The sequence below is a fragment of the Trachypithecus francoisi genome, unplaced genomic scaffold (genome assembly GCF_009764315.1).
Source record: "Trachypithecus francoisi isolate TF-2019V2 unplaced genomic scaffold, Tfra_2.0 Lachesis_group20, whole genome shotgun sequence".
NCBI lineage: Eukaryota > Metazoa > Chordata > Mammalia > Primates > Cercopithecidae > Trachypithecus > Trachypithecus francoisi.
The window spans coordinates 65248347-65269388 of NW_022681466.1; the positions used below are offsets into that span (position 1 = coordinate 65248347).

Here is a 21042-nt window from a genome sequence, read left to right on the forward strand (position 1 = left end):
TCTGGATCGTAGCGCGAAACTCGTCTCTCACAGTGGGTTGCAGTCAAAGGGCTGCCACTGCCTGGTGGCTGGGTGGGAATGTCAGGGTATTGGGGTTTGGCTACTTCCTATGTGGGTCAGAAAGTTACAAGAACAGAAAAGGCCTCTGTTTGAACTCATTTTCGGCACCCGGGGACACATGGGCGGCTTTGTAAGAGAAACCCTGCCTGTAGCCAGCAGCCCAAGTTTGGTGAGGGTCAGAATATCATGCACAAAAACTGTGTTTCCTTTCCCGAGCTATTGTTAGCACAAGTGCAGACAGTTAGTGAATCACGCTCCTTGGTTCATGGAAGCCAGTTTTCCTCGTAGGACCATGAAGACTCTTCTTTTTTTTTTCTTATCTTCTTCCTTTTCGTTTTTTTCCGAGATGGAGTTTCTCTCGTGTTGCCCAGGCTGGAGTGCAGTGGCGTGATCTCGGCTCCCTGCAACCTCCACCTTCCAGGTTCAATCGATTCTCCTGCCTCAGCTTCCTGAGTAGCTGGGATTACAGGCACCCGCCATCACGCCCAGCTAATTTTTGTATTTTAGTAGAGACAGGGGTTTCACCATGTTGGCTGGGATGGTCTCAAACTCCTGACCTCAGGTGATCCACCCGTCTCGGCCTCCCAAAATGCTGGGATGACAGGTGTGAGCCACCGCGCCTGGCCAGACCTTTTGTTATATGTTATTTTCCCCTCTTGACTCCATTTTGCCTTCCCAGTTTCTCTACTCACCTGGGCCTCCACCTAGAGCAAGTTGCCTCATCTCTCCGAGGCTCCGCTTCTTCCCCTGTGAAATGGAAATAGCAGAAGTCCTGCCTCGTAGCAGGTGTTGTGCTGTGATAAATATGGAAACACCTTGGAGAATTTAGGGCAGTGGCTGGGCCTGAGGACAATGTCTGTGTTGCCTGGGCCGGGGCAGGGTCTGGGCCGGACGGGGTTCTGTGAGGTTGGATTCCTCCTGCAAGGAGAGCTGTTTTTCTGCAAAGCCTCTTCCTCCTCCTGCTGCAGTTTCTGGATTTGAGGGACTTTACTCCCCAGGAGAGTGAAGCAAGTAGGGCCAGAGCTGAGAGTCCGGTGGCCGAGCCCACAGGAAGCTGGGGTCTGTGGCTCAGATGCTGAATTGGGCAAGAGTAGAGAACCAGTCCCTCTGATCCTGGTCAGGGATATTTGGAGACACCCACAGTTCTGGGAAATACAGAGGCAGGAAGTGAAAGAGGGAGGAAGAGAGGGAAACGGTAAACGGCACCCCAGCCGCTCCTGGCCTGGCACCTCTTCCAAATGGTGCAACGAATGGGGTGAGTGGCATGTGGAGTTGAGGGCAGCCCAGGGGACGCCTCGTCTCTGGGAATAAGAACAGAGATGGTCCCATCCCCTGCCCCCACCCCACAAATGAATTACAGCTCTGTTTCCTCTTCTGTTTACTGTCCAAAGTCCCAGGCCAGGAGGTGCCAGGTTAGAACTTGGACACTCAGACCCTCCGGTGCAGGCCTTGCCTGGACCAGCCCCTCCTCCACGCTCCTCTCCTCTATGAGCTCCACCTGCCCCAGTTCTCCTGGCTTTAACCCCTCCTTGGCCAAGGCTGGGATTGCCTGCGGGAGCCGGGTGTCCGCTCTCCACACCTCTCACAGGTGACTGAGGCTGGGGAGGCAACTGGGACGAGGATGTTTGGGAACAAGGAGGCCTTGGTTCAGGGACAGGGAGGACCCCGTGGGAAACTGTGGGGTGGTCTGGTCCATGAGCGTGGGGAGGGGTCTCCTGGCCAGGTCAAGGCCCAAGAGGTCTCCTGAGAAGGGACAGGACCCAGCGGGATTTCAAACCTCAGTCCAAACCCCCTGCCAACCTCAGATCCAACGCAGGCCACCACCCCGACCCCCTCTGACCCTGCGTTCCGCCCCGTAGTCAGCCTCCACGTGAATCTGCACCTCTGCCCCCGCCCCAGCCCTCAGAGCAACCTCAGCCTAGCCCAACTCCAGTCCAGGCCCCATCATGGCCAAGGACTTTCAAGATATCCAGCAGCTGAGCTCGGAGGAAAATGACCATCCCTTCCACCGAGGTGAGGGGCCAGGGCCTCGCGGGCTGAATCCCAGGAGAGGAAATCCATCTTTGAAAGGCAAGTGTGCAGTTTCTGTGGCTTCGCTCCCCTCTGTCTCAGCTCGCGATCGCTTTGTCCCTTTGAGGTCTCTGCCGCACCCACTCTGTGAACAGGGACTGAGGAGGGCCCAGCACCCCCGCTTGTCCCCTCACCTCACCTTCCTGTCTACCCCAGGACCCCGGGAAAGGCGTGTGCCCAGAGGTGTGAGGAGATCTGGAAGATAACTTCCTGCCCTTCTCCCAACCCAAGAACACGTGTGCCCCGTGTGTGCATGTGCATGTATGTGCATATGAGGAATGCAGATTCAGCTGGGACTCGTGTGTGTGTGCGTGAATGGTGTGTGTGTGTATGTGCATGAGAGCGTGCATATGTTGTGTGTGTTATGTGAGCGTGTATATGTTGTGTATGTGAGAGTGTGTGTATGTGTGTGAGAGCGTGTGTTGTGTGTGTATGTTGTGTGAGTGTGTTGTGTGTATGTTCTGTGAGTGTGTGTTGTGTATGTTGTGTGTATGTGTTGTGTGTGTATGTTGTGTATGTTGTGTGAGTCTGTTGTGTGTGTATGTTGTGTGAGTGCATGTATGTTTTGTGTGTGTTGTGCGAGTGTGTGTTGTGTGTGTATGTTCTGTGTGTGTGTTGTGTATGTTGTGTGTATGTGTTGTGTGTGTATGTTGTGCATGTGAGTGTGTGCGTGTTTGTGTGTGAGTGTATGTGTGCATGTGTGTGTAGAGGTGGGGAGAGTTGGGGTGGGTAGGGGACATGAGCACAGAGAGATCCTGGAAGATTCCTGCTCCCCCTATCTCCCAAGACCCTTCCCTGGATCCTTCTCTAATAAATCTTGACTGAAGGATCCAAGTTTCTTAGAAATTTTTTTTAGAGACAGGAGTGTAGTGGCAGCATCATAGCTCATTGCAACCTCGAACTCCTAGGCTCAAGCCATCCTCCCACCTCAGCCTCCCAAGTAGTTAGGGCTTACAGGTATGCACCACTGTGCCTGGCAAATTAAAAATTTTTTTTGAGAGATGGGGTCTTGCTATGTTGCCCAGGCTGGTGGGAAAAGATTTTAAGGCGAGAGAGATCTGAGTAGTTCTAGGCAGAAGGGCAAGAGCCAGGGATGGAGGCGTGTCAGGTGTGTGGGTGCTGGTGGTGGAGCCGGGTTCCATGGAGGCAGGGGGGCAGGGGCTTGGAGCTTAGGAAGGGGGTTGGTTAGTTGGGCTGGGAGAAGGGACTCCTTCTTCCTGAGGCTGGCCAGCCGAGGGAGGGCTGGTGCTGGGCAGGGCAGGGCATGGCACAGGAGGGACAGGTGGTCCCTCCGGGGAGCACTCAGGAACACCCCTAACGTCTCCTCTCCCTGTAGTAGGCTGGCTGGACTTCTCAACAGGCGGTGGCCCCACAGGCAGAGGCCCTGTCTGCTTTACTCTCCTCTGCAACTCCAGTGCCCACACGGCGCCCGGTACATAGTAAACACTCAGAAAGAATATTGAATGCTGCTGAATCTTCTGAGGGTGAGAGAATTTAGAGTTTGAGCAGGAGGCTTGGAGAGAGGCCAGGATTTCTGAAATTAATGGGAGATCGAGCTCTCTTGAATGGACTGAGGGATATCAGTGAGGGGCCGTCTGAAGGGATGCAGCCAAGTCACTGCGTTTCTCTCCAGCCGCCTGGGTGGTGCGGGCTGGGGCAGTGTCATCATGTGAGCTGACACTGATCAGTGGCTCACCAGGGCGCATCTTCCACTCCTCCCAGCACTTGATTTTTTTCTGTTACCCCTTTTTCTTTTAAAGACTTCAGTTATGCATGTAGGAATGGTCCCGCGGCTCACCCATGCTCTATTTTTTTATTCTTTTTTTCTCCCAGTGTTTCATTTTATAGTTATAGATGTTCTTTAAGTTAACTAAATTTTCCCCTTCCCTTTCCCTTTCTCCTTCCCTTCCAGTTGCCCCTCCCCTCCCCCTGCCCCTTCCACCTCCCTCCTCCCTTCTCCCCTCCCCTCCCCTCCCCTCCTCTCCTCTCCTCTCCTCTCCTCTCCTTTCCTCTCCTTCACTTTTTCTTCCTTCCCTCCCTTCTCTCTCTCTCATCTCACTCTGTTGCCCAGGCTGGAGTGCAGCTGCTCGATCACAACTCACTGTGGCCTCGACTTCTGAGCTCAAACGATCCTTCCACTTCAGCCTCCCATGTAGCATGTGGGTTTCATGTGCCACCACACCTGGATAATTGAAAATTTTTTTTTGTAGAGATGGTTTTGCCATGTAAAGGGGTTTTGCCATGCTGCCCAGACTAGTCTTGAACTCCTGGGCTCAAGTGATCCCCCTGCCTCGACCTCCCAAAGTGCTGGGATTACAGATGTGATCCACAGTGCCTGGCCCTAAATTTTTCTTACACATTTCTCATCTTCCATTATTTCCGTCCAGTGTGTTTTTTCTTTTCTTTTCTTTTTCTTTTTGAGATGGAGTCTCGTTCTGTCACCAGGCTGGAGTGCAGTGGCGTGATCTCACTGCCAGCTCCGCCTCCCTGGTTCACGCCATTCTTCTGCCTCAGCCTCCCGAGTAGCTGGGACTACAAGCACCCGCCACCATGCCTGGCTAATTTTTTGTATTTTTAGTAGAGACAGGGTTTCACTGTGTTAGCCAGGATGGTCTCGATCTCCTGACCTCGTGATTTGCCTGCCTTGGCCTCCCAAAGTGCTGGGATTCCAGGCGTGAGCCACCACGCCCGGCCAGTGTGTTTTTTCATTTCAGACATTGTAGTTTTCATCTCTAGAAATTCACCTGGGGACGTTTAAATATCCTCCACAATTCTACTTAATTTTTTGAACATAATGGGGGTATGGCTATAATATCTGTTTTACCATCCTTGTCTGCTAATTCTAGCATCCGTATCAGTTCTGGATCGCTTTTGAAATTTACAAACCTCCTCCTTATGCGTTGTGTTTTCCCGTTTCATTGTATGCCTTGTCATCTTTTATTGGCTGCCCGACATTGTCAATTTCACCTTGTTGGGTGCTGGATATTTGCGTATTCCTCTAAATGTTCTTGAGCTTTGTTCTGGGATGCGGTTAAGTAACTCAGAGTTAGTTTGATCGTCTGAACTCTTGTTTTGGTCTCCTCAGACTCTCAGCTCCATCTCCTCAACATGGGGAGTGTCTTGGGCTCTGCCTGAACTTCCCTTTCCTGGCCTGTAATCTGCAGACTCTCTCCAAGCAATAAGCTGGGGAGATCGGGGGGCTCATCTCGTTTGCTTCTTATCCCTCAGGGATCTTGACTCCTCCTTGCCTGATGTCCAGCGTCTTGAAAGCTGTCATGTTCTACAGTTGTCTGTTTTTGTTTTGATTGTCTCTGGGGAGAGAAGGAATCTTCCCATCTTGGGCTGTTAAGTTCAAACTTGCCTAAGAAGTGTGTTACATATTTTAACTCATCTAATTATCCGAGCAATCCAATCGGGTAGCTAGGACTGTGATCTCCATTTTACACACGAGACAGTGGAAGCACGGAGAAACTGAATGCTCCTGCGTGATCTCAGAGCTACCTGGAGGCACAGCTGGGCTGCCTTGTGGGCAGTCCGGTTTCAGGGTGGATATACAGACACGTTGCTGGGCTGACCCAGCGTTGGGAGTTGGTAAGTCTGACTGGGAAGCAGGACAGGGCCCTCTGAGTGGAGGGTGCTGAAGACAACAGTCAGGGACTTATCCGTGGAGGGCCAGCTTGGTGGGGAACACCGTGGTCCCGGAGCACTTCTGGATGAAGAGGAATGCGAAGGCCTCGGAGGAAGTGATGGGGGCAGTGAGAGGGCGGGCGGGGCTGTGCTCAGAGCGGGAGTGGGCAGTGGAGGTGTCAGAGGCCTCCCTGGGTGGAATGGGGTCCTGAGTGTGGCTGCAGTTGGGGGAAGGTGGAAGTCATTGGTGTGCAAAAGATGGAGAGTTATGGAGAGTCACTTACAGGGGCAGTGTCTGACTCAGGACAGCGGCAGGAAGTGACCTGGGGAGGAAGATCTGGGCCCCTGACTGAGCCTCCCCAGGATGTGGTCGTGCTGGGTGGGGGATGATAAGAATGAGAAGACAGGGAAGTCAGTGTCCGAGGCCAAGAAGGTGTTCTGTTTGCAGATGGATGCTGCAAAGACGGGAGCTCAGGGCTGGGACAACTGGCGCTGCTCTGGGCCTGGAGGCAGCAGAGGGGGAGCCCAGCTCTGTGTGCAGGAAGATGTGGGTGTGTGAGTGTACGTGAGTGGGTGTGTCAGAAGGTGTGTGTTGGTGTGTGTATGTGTGTGGGAGGGCGTATGAATGTGTGCATTAGCATGTGCGTGCACATGTGAGAGTGGGTACAGCAGAGCATGGTCGTGTGTGCAAATGTGTGTTTTTGAGTGAAGTGAGCAATGTGTGAGAGTGTGTGAGTGTGTGTGAGTTTGTGAGGGCATGTGAATGTGTGTGTCAGTGCTGTCAGGGTGCAGATGGATCAAGGGGCGGGAGAGGTACCTGTGAGATGACCTCGGGCTGAGGGGAGCAAATTTGGTGTGGAACAAGGTTTCTAGGGGAGCGAGGGCAGAGGGCGCTGGGGAGGAGGACTTGCGTGGTGGGGGATGAGGACAACAGGTGGGACCTGGAGGGTTGTGCTTGGAGAGTGGGCTATGGTGGAATGACCCAGATTTAAGGATCTCAATGGAATTTTGGGAGGGGAAGGATTGTTCCAGTATGGATTTTAGGAAGAACACAGGGCCCAGCTGCTGGAGTCTCCAATCTGAGGGGACAGGGGCCTTAGAAGAGCTGAGACTAAGGTCGGAGATGATCTGGAGGCCTCTGCCACTGGCTGGATAGGAGGACAACCATTCACACGTCCCCCGTCTCAGGATGTGTGCCTAGGCAGGGCCGGGTCTGTCCCCCAGCCCCTCTGTGTCTCCCAGTCCCCTAGCTCCAGGATCCGGGCTTTGCACACAGCTGATGTGAATATCCTGAGTCGTGTGCATGGGTGTGTGTGCACCAGGGTAGCTGCGTGTGTACATTTGTACATGGTAATATGGGTGCGAATGTGTAAGAGTGTGTGTGTAATGCTCAAATGCTGGGGTCAAAGCCTGCGATGACTCCCCCTTGGCCCCAACCAATCCCTCCACCCAGGTTATGCCTCCTCAGGCTTTGGCACCCTGCCTTTACCCTCTGACTCCTATGCCTCTCTCCCACAGGGCCACCTCTTGCCCAGCCCCTGGCACAGCGTCTCTGCTCCATGGTCCGCTTCAGTCTGCTTGCCCTGAGCTTCAACATCCTGCTGCTGGTGGCCATCTGTGTGATCGGGTCCCAGAGTGAGGGTCACAGGGGCCAGCAGGGATGGGCAAGGCGGGGGGAAAGAGACACGGGCAGTGGCAGGCAGTGACAGGGTGATGGGAGGGGAAGGGATGGAGGCGGGATGGAGCACAAGCTGGGGCAAATGCGGGGCCATTGAGGGGCCGGTCACACAGACGGTGATAGGGACACAGCCCCTCCACCTCATCCTGCCCCCATTGCCTCCTGACAAGGTGCACAGCTGCAAGCAGAGCTGCGGAGCATGAAGGAAGCTTTCAGCAACTTCTCCTCGAGCACGCTGATGGAGGTCCATGCTCTCGGCACCCATGGTGAGGGGCTGGACGGCTGGGCTCTCGTTTATCCGCACAGGTTTGCTGGGCTCAGTGCTGAGTCTGCAACAGGGCTGTGTGGGGTGCTTGTGGGGGTGCAGGCTGGGCAAGGCGTCCAGGAGCCCTGGGGGATGTACAGGAGGGAGGCAGGTGGGGACGGAGGAGGCTAGTGCCAGGTGGAGAGGTTGGATCTGCGACACCCGGAGGTGAGGAAGTCACCATGTCTTGGGCCTGTGAGCAAATCGAGTGTGGCAGGAGCCCATCGGAGCGGGAGGCCGATAAGGGGTGGCCAGAGAGGTGGGGAGGGGCCGGGCCACGCAGGTGAGCCGTGCTGACACAGTGAGGCTTTATTTTGAGAAAATGGGGACCCTTTGGAGGGATTGAAGCAGGAGAGTGGCCTGAGCCACTGTGGCAGTGCAGGGAGCCTGGGTGGGGTCAAGGAGGCCAGCAGGTGGATGCCTGCAACGCCCAGGACGAGGCACTGGCCCCTTGGTGCCCCAGCAGCATTAAGACGGAGGGAGGCTCAGCGGCGAAACAGCTGGCTTTCTGCTTTCAGGAGGCAGCGTGGGTGACAAGATCACATCCCTAGGAGACAAGTTGGAGAAACAGCAGCAGGACCTGAAAGCAGGTCAGAGAGCCTCCGGGGTGTGTGTGCATGTGCGTGCATGTGTACGTGTGTGGCGTGTATGTAGTGTGCATGTGTGTGTGCGTGCGTGCGCGCGCCTGCAAGCGTATCTGTGTCTCTCTCCGTATGTGTTGTGTGGTATGTCATGGATCTGTGTGTGGTGTGTAGTGTGGTGTATATGTGTGTGTGTTGTGTGTGTACGTGTGTGGTGGTGTGTGTGTGATGGGTCTGTGTGTGGTGTGTAGTGTGGTGTATATGTGTGTGTACGTGTGTGGTGGTGTGTGTGTGATGGGTCTGTGTGTGGTATGGTGTGTGTGTGATGGATCTGTGTGTGGTGTGGTGTATGTGTGTATTTGTGTGTGTCTGTATATGTGTGTGTGATGGGTCTGTGTGTGGTATCTGTAGTGTGTGTGTGGCGTGTCTCTATGTGGGGGTGTGTGCATATGTATGTGTGGTGGGTGTATGTGCTGGTATGTGTGCATGTGGTGTGTGGTGTGGTATATATGTGTACGTATGTATGTGGTCTGGGTGGCATGTCTGAGTGTGTGTGACGGGTCTGTGTATGTGGTCTATGTGTGGTATACGTGTCTGTGGTGTGTGTGGTGTGTGTGGTGTGGTCGATGTGTGGTATACATGTCTGTGGTGTGTGTGTATGGTATGGTGTGTGGTCTGTGTGTCTGTGGTGTGTGTGTATGGTATGGTGTGTGGTGTGGTCTGTCTGTGGTATGTGTGTATGTGTGTGGTGTGGTGTGGTCTATGCATAGTATACATGTCTGTGGGGTGGGTGTGTGTAGTGTGGTCTATGTGTGTGGTATGAGTGTGTATGTGTGTGGTGTAGTATATGGTGTGGTCTATACATGGTCAATGTGTCTGTGGCATGTGTTTGTGGGGTATGGTGTGTGGTGTGGTCTATGTGTGGTATGTGTCTGTGGTGTGTGTGTGTGTGTGTGTGGTGTGGTCTATGTGTGGTATGTGTCTGTGGTGTGTGTGTGTGTGTGGTATGGTGTGTGGTGTGGTCTATGTGTCTGTAGTGTGTGTGTGTGTGGTGTAGTGTGTGGTGTGTGGTGTGGTCTATGTGTGGTATGTGTCTGTGGTGTGTGCGTGTGTGTGTGTGGTGTGGTCTATGTGTGGTATGTGTCTGTGGTGTGTGTGTGTGTGTGTGGTATGGTGTGTGGTGTGGTCTATGTGTCTGTAGTGTGTGTGTGTGTGTGGTGTAGTGTGTGGTGTGTGGTGTGGTCTATGTGTGGTATGTGTCTGTGGTGTGTGTGTGTGTGTGTGTGTGGTATGCTGTGTGGTGTGGTCTATGCATGGTGTACGTGTCTGTGGTGTGTGTGTGTGTGTGTGTGGTGTAGTGTGTGGTGTGTGGTGTGGTCTATGTGTGGTATGTGTCTGTGGTGTGTGTGTGTGTGTGTGGTATGCTGTGTGGTGTGGTCTATGTGTCTGTAGTGTGTGTGTGTGTGTGTGTGTGTGTGGTGTAGTGTGTGGTGTGTGGTGTGGTCTATGTGTGGTATGTGTCTGTGGTGTGTGTGTGTGTGTGTGGTATGCTGTGTGGTGTGGTCTATGTGTCTGTGGTGTGTGTGTGTGTGTGGTGTAGTGTGTGTGTGTGGTGTGGTCTATGTGTGGTATGTGTCTGTGGTGTGTGTGTGTGTGTGATATGCTGTGTGGTGTGGTCTATGTGTGATATGTGTCTGTGGTGTGTGTGTGTGTGTGTGTGGTGTGGTCTATGTGTGGTATGTGTCTGTGGTGTGTGCGTGTGTGTGTGTGATATGCTGTGTGGTGTGGTCTATGTGTGATATGTGTCTGTGGTGTGTGTGTGTGTGTGTGTGATATGCTGTGTGGTGTGGTCTATGTGTGATATGTGTCTGTGGTGTGTGTGTGTGTGTGGTGTAGTGTGTGTGTGTGGTGTGGTCTATGTGTGGTATGTGTCTGTGGTGTGTGTGTGTGATATGCTGTGTGGTGTGGTCTATGTGTGATATGTGTCTGTGGTGTGTGTGTGTGGTGTGCTGTGTGGTGTGGTCTATGTGTCTGTGGTGTGTGTGTCTGTGTGTGGTGTGCTGTGTGGTGTGGTCTATGTGTGGTATGTGTCTGTGGTGTGTGTGTGTGTGGTATGCTGTGTGGTGTGGTCTATGTGTCTGTAGTGTGTGTGTGTGGTGTAGTGTGTGTGTGTGGTGTGGTCTATGTGTGGTATGTGTCTGTGGTGTGTGTGTGTGTGTGTGGTATGCTGTGTGGTGTGGTCTATGTGTGGTATGTGTCTGTGGTGTGTGTGTGTGTGGTATGCTGTGTGGTGTGGTCTATGTGTCTGTAGTGTGTGTGTGTGGTGTAGTGTGTGTGTGTGGTGTGGTCTATGTGTGGTATGTGTCTGTGGTGTGTGTGTGTTGTGTGTGTGTGTGTGTGTGTGGTATGCTGTGTGGTGTGGTCTATGTGTCTGTGGTGTGTGTGTGTGTGTGTGTGGTGTGCTGTGTGGTGTGGTCTATGCATGGTGTACGTGTCTGTGGTGTGTGTGTGTGTGTGTGGTATGCTGTGTGGTGTGGTCTATGTGTGGTATGTGTCTGTGGTGTGTGTGTGTGTGTGTGTGGTGTGCTGTGTGGTGTGGTCTATGCATGGTGTACGTGTCTGTGGTGTGTGTGTGTGTGTGTGTGGTATGCTGTGTGGTGTGGTCTCTGTGTGGTATGTGTCTGTGGTGTGTGTGTGTGTGTGTGGTGTGCTGTGTGGTGTGGTCTATGCATGGTGTATGTGTCTGTGGGTGTATGTGCTTCCCCAGCCACAGGCTGGAGCCTGGCAGGTGGGGACCGCGCCTGCCAGCCGCACTTTCAGCCTGTCTGTCCTAGATCATGACATCCTGCTCCTCCATCTGAAGCACTTCCCCGTGGACCTGCGCTTCGTGGCCTGCCAGATGGAGCTCCTCCACAGCAACGGTAGGGGTGGGGCTGTCTCCAGGCCCAGTGTGCCTGCCCCTCCGGCTAGCTCTCATCCCCCTGCCCCCTGCCCCCTCAGGCTCCCAAAGGACCTGCTGCCCTGTCAACTGGGTGGAGCACCAAGGCAGCTGCTACTGGTTCTCTCGCTCCGGGAAGGCCTGGGCCGAGGCAGAAAAGTACTGCCAGCTGGAGAACTCACACCTGGTGGTCATCAACTCCTGGGAGGAGCAGGTGAGGCCACACTTCCCCCAGGCAGGAGGAAGCCCTTGGAAGGCAGGCTCTGGGAGGCTGGATCAGGCTTATTTTATCCCCTTTTTTTTTTTTTTTTTGAAATGGAGTCTCACTCTGTCACCCAGGCTGGAGTGCAGTGGTGCAATCTTGGCTCACTGCAAGCTCCGCCTCCTGGATTCAGGCCATTCTTCTGCCTCAGCCTCCCGAGTAGCTGGGACTACAGGCGCCTGCCACCACACCCAGCTAATTTTTTGTATTTTCAGTAGAGATGGGGTTTCACCGTGTTAGCCAGGCTGGTCTCAATCTCCTGACCTCGAGATCTGCCCACCTCGGCCTCCCAAAGTGCTGGGATTACAGGCGTGAGCCACCGCGCCCAGCCTATCCTTTGAATCTGAAAAAAGAGTCCAGAAGCAGAAGCAGAATTGTGGTGGAGCTCTGGCAGGTTCAGTGAAACAGCCATTGAATCTTTTTTTTGTTGTTGTTTAAATATGTTCAGCTTTCTGATCTAAAGCAGCTGTTGATTTTAAGAGGTGGGAGTTTGCAGCCTGGAGCTTGGCAAAGAGACAGAAGCCAGGCAACCAGGTGATGTGGAGCAGGTCAGGAGACAGAATGCCAGACAGGACGACCAAAGGGGCCAGGACAGGGCTGAGAACACAGGGAAGGCAGTGAGAGTCCCTTCTTGCTATGCTGGCCTTCGGAGTGCTGGTCATGTGGATGAAGGGAACCCAGCAGGCAGGAACCCCATGACTCACCTGCAGAGGGTGACCGGTTCCCTCCAAGGTGCTCTGTCTCCCCTTCCCATGGCTGCTGCCAGATAGCAAAGTTCACAGAGAAGAATCAGCCCATTAGAATAGACAGGACAGTTTTGGAAAAGGAGGGTAATAATGGTAACATTTACTGAGCACTTACTATGTGCTTTCATACTTTCACTTCTTCAAATCCCACGGTCCCAGGGCACAGGCGCTCATATTTTTCCCAGTATGAGGGAAGGGAGGATGTCGGCACTAAGGGACAGAGATGTTAAGTAACTTGTCACACAGCTAGCGAGAGATGGGGCCACAATTGAGACCCACACAGCTTCTTTAGCCAGTGTTTTCAACTGCTACGTGCTGCCTTGGTACTGTGGGGTCTATGAGGGCCTTGTTCTGTATGAACTTGGAAGTTTTTTTTTGAGACGGAGTTTCACTCTTGTTGCTCAGGCTGGAGTGCAATGGTGTGATCTCAGCTCATTGCAACCTCCCCCTCCTGGGTTTAAGTGATACTCCTGCCTCGGCCTCCTGAGTAGCTGGGATTACAGGTTCATGCCACCACGCCCGGCTAATTTTTGTATGTTTAGTAGAGACAGGGTTTCACCATTTTGGCCAGGCTGGTCTTGAACTCCTGACCTCAAGTGACCGGCCCACCTCAGCCTCCTAAAGTGCTGGGATTCCAGGCGTGAGCTACTGTGCTTGGCGTGAACTTGGAAATATGTTAATGCCACAGTAGTTAAGCCATGTGATACAGGGGCCAGAATATATGTATTGTTTGCATTATGTCAGGATCTGTTAGTGCTTTACAGCATAAAGTGAGTACAAACATATTTTGCTTTACTGGTCAGGTTGAACTTGCCAGCATTTAATCAGTTTTGACCTATAAAAATGTCAGTTTCATGCAGTTCAACCTAAGATCTCAGTGCTCTGTGATTTGGCACACAGTAAGCTCATGGCCACTACAACTTCATGGTGGATGATGCTTTTGTCATTATGAAGCCAACATGTGGCCCACTTAATGCTTTTTGCCTTGAATTTGTCTGATATATAAATACCACAGTCCTTGATTTTTTTCACTTGCATTTGCTTGCTGTATCTCTGTCCATCCTTTCGTTTCTTACCTTTTCAAATCTCCTTTTTAAATTAATGATTCTAAGTCTTGACTATACATTGTAATTTCTTTTTTTTTTTTTTTTTTTTTTTTTTTTTTTTTTGAGACGGAGTCTCGTTCTGTCGCCCAGGCTGGAGTGCAGTGGCCGGATCTCAGCTCACTGCAAGCTCCGCCTCCCGGGTTTACGCCATTCTCTCGCCTCAGCCTCCCGAGTAGCTGGGACTACAGGCGCCCGCCATCTCGCCCGGCTAATTTTTTGTATTTTTTTTTTAGTAGAGACGGGGTTTCACCGTGTTAGCCAGGATGGTCTCGATCTCCTGACCTCGTGATCCGCCCGTCTCGGCCTCCCAAAGTGCTGGGATTACAGGCTTGAGCCACCGCGCCCGGCCTGTAATTTCTTCAAGAGTTAAAAAAAAAATATCGACTCCTGGATCTCGCCCTTAAAAGTGCTGATTTAGGCCGGGTGCAGTGGATCACACCTGTAATCCCAGCACTTTGGGAGGCCAAGGCAGGCGGATCATGAAGTCAGGAGTTCAAGACCAGCTTGGCCAAAATGGTGAAACCCCGTCTCTACTAAATATACAAAAATTAGCTGGGCATGGTGGTGGGTGCCTGTAATCCCAGCTACTTGGGAGGCTGAGGCAGGAGAATCACTTGAACCTGGGAGGCAGAGGTTGCAGTGAGCCGAGATCGCGCCATTATGCTCCAGCCTGGGCGACAGTGCGAGACTCAGACTCAAAAAAAAAAAAAAAAGCTGATTTAAATTAATCTTGGCTTCATCCTGGATCATTCCCTGAAGGGTACCACGGGGCAGCTAAGCTTAAGGTATTTCTCCTGTATAGGTTTTTTTGTTCTGTTTGTTTTTGAGACAAGATCTGGCTCTATTGCCCAGGTTGGCATGCAGTGGCATGATCTCAGCTCACTATAACCTGTGCCTCCCGGGCTCAAGGGATTCTCCCACCTCAGCCTCATGAGTAGCTGGGACTGCAGGTGCACACCACCACACCTGGGTAGTTATTTGTATTTTTAATAGAGATGGTGTTTCGCCATGTTGCCCAGGCTGGTTTTGAACCCCTGGCCTCAAGTGGCTCACCTGCCTGGGCCTCCCAAAGTGTTGGGATTACAGGTGTCTGAGCTACTGTAATCCAAAAACTGTGCCTGGCAGGTTTTGTTTTTGATGTTTAAAATCTAATAAGTACCTTTTCTTTCAATAGGTGAATGTCTCATTTATATTTTAATAACTATGTTTAATTCTAGTCCTTTCTTTTTTCTGCTTTACATGCTTTTTAATTTCTTACAATTGCTATGTGAGAGGTGTTCTTTTTGTTTTCCCCTTTTATGGTATTTTGGAAGCTATGTAGTTTATTTAGAGTTATTCCAGTGATTGTTTGTGTAACTTTAATAGGCTGAAAATTATTGGCTTTGAAAACTAAAAGTTTGTATAACTTCCATAGGAAAAGTGAGGAGACCAGGACACCTCTTATTCCCATGTGTCTGTGTCTTTCCTTTCCTAGGTTCCTTAAGTGTTTTATCTGAAAAAAAATTTTTTTTTTCTTTTGAGACTGAGTCTCGCTCTGTTGCCCAGGCTGGAGTGCAATGGTGCAATCTTGGCTCACTGCAACCTCTGCCTCCCAGGTTCAAGCAGTTCTCCTGCCTCAGCCTCCCAAGTAGCTGGGGTTACAGGCATGCGCCAACACACCTGGCTAATTTTGTATTTTTAGTAGAAACGGGTTTTCTCCATGTTGGTCAGACTGGTCTCCAATTCCCGACCTCAGGTGATTCACTTGCCTTGGCCTCCCAAAGTGCTGGGATTACAGGCGTGAGCCACCATGCCTGGGCTTTTTTTTTTTTTTTTTTTATGTAGCTCAAACTTTTCTTTTCAGTTCCTTTCCTTATCATGTTCTCTCTCTCTCTCTCTTTTTTTTTTTTTTTGATATCTTCTTTCACATTTTATGTCATTCTTTTTTTTTTTTTGAGACGGAGTCTCGCTCTGTTGCCCAGGCTAGAGTGCAGTGGCCGGATCTCAGCTCACTGCAAGCTCCGCCTCCCGGGTTTACACCATTCTCCTGCCTCAGCCTCCTGAGTAGCTAGGACTACAGGCGCCCGCCACCTCGCCCGGCTAGTTTTTTTGTATTTTTTAGTAGAGACGGGGTTTCACCGTGTTAGCCAGGATGGTCTCGATCTCCTGACCTCGTGATCTGCCCGTCTTGGCCTCCCAAAGTGCTGGGATTACAGGCTTGAGCCACCATGCCCGGCCTTAGGTTATTCTTTGTAAAATTTTTTGAGTATGTAAAGAAACTGTTCTCCAACATCCCCTCATATTCTGAAACAATGCTTCTTTTCAAAGTCTATTTTTCACCTCTCTTTTTGATATCACAATTCTTTTTTCCTCTACCTCATCTTCCTCTTTCTTTTTGGGGGCATAAGTTTCGTGTTGATTTTCTCTGTTACTTTTATGAATGGGCACAATGCTTTCTTTCCTATGGTTCACCCAGGAAAGGGGGAATGAATTATACTGGACTGTCTTCTCTGATCATCTGGCATGATCTGATTCCTTCTCTCAGTCTTTAACACAGAGGGCTGAATGCTGCTAATTTGTAATCTCTGCTCAGTTGTTCCGTTTCTTTTTTTTTTTGAGACGGAGTCTCACTCTGTCGCCCAGGCTGGAGTGCAGTGACGCCATCTCGGCTCACTGCAAGCTCCGCCTCCCGGGTTCACGCCATTCTCCTGCCTCAGCCTCCCCAGTAGCTGGGACTACAGGTGCCCGCCACTACACCCGGCTAATTTTTTGTAGTTTTAGTAGAGATGGGGTTTCACCGTGTTAGCCAGGATGGTCTCGATCTCCTGACCTCGTGATCCGCCCGCCTCGGCCTCCTAAAGTACTGGGATTACAGGCGTGAGCCACCGCACTAGGCCAGTTGTTCCGTTTCTGGTGGTGATGGGAGGGAGGGCTGGCAGCAGGTAGCAGCACATAGTGTGTCTCCAGGCACTTTCTCTCTAACTCCGTTGACTCCTCTGAATTTGGGGAGCAGCCTCACCTGCCTCAGGGCTGCCCCTTCATGCATGGGACATTGTCCTATTCGTGGGATTCCAGGATTTAGGGATGCCGCAGTTTCTGGTGCTCAATCAGATGAGGTGAATAACTGCAACCTTAGTTGTTTTTCTAGAGAGTGGGAGTAGAATTAGGCAATTGTCCCTCAAATACTATTGGGGCTCCTTCACAGGCTGTCAGAGGGAATTGTTAAGTGTGCACGTTGCTCAATGGATCCATCCCTCCACTTCCTCCACAAAACGAGGTGACCACACCTTCCCCTCCTACCCTACTGAACCGCAGGACTTAGGTCCCCAGGAAGAGCTGTATGTGTAAGAGAAAGCTACTTGGAGGGGCTACCATGCTGGGAGTGTGGGTGTGTGTGAGTCCCGGGGAGCTATCTGCAGGCTCGAAGGCCACGTTCACCCAAGCCCCTGTCAACTGGCTGACTGGGCTGCTTCCTCACACCCCAGGCGCCTTCCTATTTTCCCCCATTGTCAGACTCCATGTAGCTGGATCATAATGGGGTCCCAGCTTAGAAGCTCCCGGGCCTGACAGATCTCAGGAAATGACAGCCGCACATACAAGTGAGAGCTACCAGGGGCCGAGGTACTTGAGAGGCGAGTGAAACTGAGATCTTTAGCGGATCTGGGGTCTGGGGGGCAGGAAGAGCAGGGACCAGGGTCGGGATCCCAGGAGTTCGAAGCTGTGAGCAGAAGACAGGGAGAGAACCGGAGCTTGGGTAGAGCCATAAGCTGGGAATGAAGGGGGACACCGGGCCAGGGCTGTGAACAGGGGACAGTGGCCACTAACTCAGGTACAGGATTGGCTCTCTGTCTCTGCAACTCCCTGCAAAGTGTGGTCACTGCAGGGCCCATCTTAGAGGGCTTCTAAGGATTAAATGAGATTGTCTTTGCACAGACAGCACAACGTCTAGCCCAGCAAATGTGCACTGAACAATAGCTAGAGTGACAGAAGAAAAAGCTAGGAAGCAGCCTTGTTGGGAGCTGATGCTTCAGCCTGGGTGCAGATCAGGCTGGGGAAGGCTGAGGGGGGGCCACAGCTTCATGCCTGCATGGAGGGAGGATAAAGGCACAAGAGACTACAAGCTTCCTTCTCGCCTGTGTTTCCAGAAATTCATTGTACAACACACGAACCCTTCAATACCTGGATAGGTCTCACGGACAGTGATGGCTCCTGGAAATGGGTGGATGGCACAGACTATAGGCACAACTACAAGTAAGTGGCTTCTTCCCTCATCTCCTTGTTAGATTTCTCTGGGGACAGCCTCCTTGGCCTTTCATGCCCACCCACCCCGACTCGTCCCTCAGGGACCAAATTCCCCAGTCCTCTCCTCCCCAGACTCCCAACCCCTCCAAAGCTGTGCTTTTCTGGGCTGAGGGTGAGGGTTGCTGGGACTGGGGATAGGAAGCATCTTTCTCTGCAGTTGGGTTCTCCTCAGACTGGGTCGCAGGGCACACCCCAGCTCCACTCTCAGCCTTCAAGGAAAACGGTTGTGAAGAGGAGGATGATGGGTAAGTCGCTTTCTTACCACCGTGGCAGAGTCTGAGTTTTCTCTTGCCTCCTTAGGAACTGGGCTGTCACTCAGCCAGATGATTGGCACGGGCATGAGCTGGGTGGAAGTGAAGACTGTGTTGAAGTCCGGCCGGATGGCGGCTGGAACGATGACTTCTGCCTGCAGGTGCACCGCTGGGTGTGTGAGAAGAGGCGGAATGCCACCGGCGAGGCAGCCTGACCCCAGCACACCTCTGTCTAACCCATACCCCACACCTGCCCAGCTCTGGCTTCTCTGTGGAGGATTTTGAGGAAAGGAAGAAACATTGAGACGGGGGTATGGGGAAGAGCTGAGCAAAGAGAGAAAGGAGGTAGTTTAAGAGTCCCTGACCCTGGAGGGCTGAGATCCCACCTCCTTCTGTAATTCATTGTAATTATTATAATTGTCAGCCTCTTCAATGGAGTAGGAAAGAAGAAACAAATGCTTGAATCTCTTTGTGGCCTGGTTATTGGGAACTGAGAAACAGCGTGCAAAGAGGAGGGAGAGGAGAGAGTGTGGAAGATGCAAGCTGTGCGTCCCAGGCAGCTGCCCCTTGGTCCCTAATCCGAGGGTCATTGGTCAGGGAAACGGGAAAGGGGCTTGGAACAGATGGGCTGAGTGGCTGGCACCAGTGGGAAAGGGGTCAGCTGGGCTGTGGCTGGAGGGTCCGCCTGGCTCCCAGGGCTCCCAAAAGAAGCATCTTTCTCTGCCGTTGGGTTCTCCCCAGACTGGGTCGCAGGGCACACCCCAGCTCCACTCTCAGCCTTCAAGGAAGATGGTCATGAAGAGGAGGATGGGTAAGTCGCTTTCTTACCACCATGGATTTCTCTTTTTGACCCCAAGCAGATCCAGACATATCTCTAACACAGGGTGTCACCAACAGTCTCCACACTGGACAAAATTCCCGCTCCAAGAACATTCTGAAACTGACCTTAAAAACATTGTTCATCCTTAATTAATTAATTAATTAATTATGGAGTCTTGCTCTGTTGCCCAGACTGGAATGCAATGGTGCGATCTCTGCTCACTGCAACCTCCACCTCTCAGGTTCAAGCGATTCTTCTGCCTCAGCCTCCCGAGTAGCTGGGATTACAGGCATGTGCCACCACGCCCAGCTAATTTTTGTATTTTTAGTAGAAACAGGGTTTCGCCATGTTGGCCAGGCTGATCTCAAACTCTTGACCTCAGGTGATCTGCCTGCCTCTGCCTCCCAAAGTGCTGAGATTATAGGCATGAGCCACCGGGCCTGGCCCCATATTTTTTAATTTTTAAATTATAGAAGTAATACATTCTATTAGTAAAAAATGTTTTAAGTCACACACACACACCGTACACACACACACACACATACGAGTGTCCTCTCAGTCCTCCCTCGTCTCCCCAGAGTCAACTCTTTCCTATGTCCCCTGCCAGAGCCCTTCCTGTGTGCATGAGTAGATGCAATATTATGTCACTACAGAGTGCCTGTTCCGCTTCGCAGTGTCTGGTGGACATTAATCTAATCTATGCCGTTAACTGGCAGGTTTTACCTCCTTGGATTTAGCAGCTGTAGAGTATTCCAAGTAGGGATGTAGGATACATTATGTCATCATTCTCTGTGGGGGCAAGTAGTTACCACTTTTGTTTCTTTGTTTTCACATAGAATGATTCAAAGTAATTTTTGCTCATAACCTTGTGATAGGTCAAGTTTTCAGTTGCAACATTTTCTAGGATTGCCCCTTCAAAATGTACAGGATTGGGATTAAATTTAAAAAATTGTAGGCCGGGTGCGGTGGCTCATGCCTGTAATCCCAGCACTTTGGGAGTCGGAGGCGGGCGGATCATGAGGTCAGAAGATCAAGGCCACGGTGAAACTCCGTCTCTACTAAAAATACAAAAAATTAGCCTGGCCTGGTGGCAGGCGCCTGCAGTCCCAGCTACTCGGGAGGCTGAGGCAGCAAAATGGTGTGAACCCGGGAGGCAGAGCTTTCAGTGAGCCGAGATCGTGCTCCTGCACTCCGGCCTGGGCGACAGAGCGAGACTCTGCCTCAAAAAAAAAAAAAAAAAAAAAAAAAATTGTGAAAATAGGCTGGGCACAGTGGCTCACGCCTGTAATCTTAGCATTTTGAGAGGCTGAGGTGGTGGACTGCCTGAGCTCTCTCTCTCTCTCTCTCAAACACACACACACCCCCCAGCTGGAGGTGGTGGTTCATGCCTGCAGTCCCAGCTGCTTGGGAGGCTGAGATGGGGGGATAGTTTGAGCCTGGGAAATTGAAGTTGCAGTGAGATGTGATTGCGCCAGTACACTGCAGCCTGGGTAAGAGAGCGAGATCCTTTCTCAAAAAATAAATTATGGAAGTAATAAAACTCTAAAGTTTTCTAGGACTAGAATTTTTATAGAAAACTAGAAGTTTTATAAAGTCTATAAAACAAGAAGTATAAAGTCTGTAAGACTAGAAGTTTTATAGGGCTATAGGCTACTTGACCTGCCCCCTTTAGATCCTCTTACTGCCTGGAGAATCTGCTTTCAGTGGTTCTGGCTGTTCCTTCTAGTACTGACATCTGCAGTTCTAAGTAAGACACACGAACTGATATTTCATCTTTGTATCCATTGTAGACATTATTTAGTCTCCATCATGTAAACGAGGTACAATCTTCTCATGTAGTCTACAGTTTGTATTTAAATACTACTTTAAAATTTGTATCAGTTGTATCTGTGTCAATATTGTTACTGCTGAATCAACTACTATAATCTGATTACACTTCCTTTCTTGCACAACTCTCATTTCTTCTGAAATTTATCAGTGTTCCATTTTAAAAATTTGCCTCATATTCTTTGAACTTATTGCTGAGTCTTCCTGAACTGTAAAAAGCTTGACAATATGATTTTTCCGGATGTGCAAACCAGTCATATAATCAGTATTTTAGTTGTGTTTGCTGTGCTTCTTCCTGGAGCCAGAGAAGTGATTCCAAGTTTTATGGGGACTGAGGTGTACACAATTTTGGGGAGCCCTCTGTAAGAACAATTACAAAATTATGCACATAAAATTAAGCATAAAAATTACCATTTATTTAAATTTTAAAAACTACAAATTTCAAAACCAGAAAGCGACCAGAAACATCACAGAATCTAGAAAATGCTATT

General features: G+C 51.0%; 1 protein-coding gene across 1 annotated transcript; it reads left to right on the plus strand.

The window, feature by feature from the left end:
• The first annotated feature begins 1453 nt into the window (after window positions 1-1453).
• ASGR2 (asialoglycoprotein receptor 2) lies at window positions 1454-18372 on the plus strand. Its single transcript, XM_033184828.1, is given in 10 exon segments — window positions 1454-1648; window positions 1960-2130; window positions 7276-7392; window positions 7606-7701; window positions 8258-8329; window positions 11155-11241; window positions 11321-11472; window positions 17497-17515; window positions 17518-17602; window positions 17954-18372. Coding segments are annotated over 9 exon segments (918 nt in total). The 5' UTR covers window positions 1454-1648; window positions 1960-2006; the 3' UTR covers window positions 18120-18372.
• Window positions 18373-21042: the final 2670 nt, after the last annotated feature.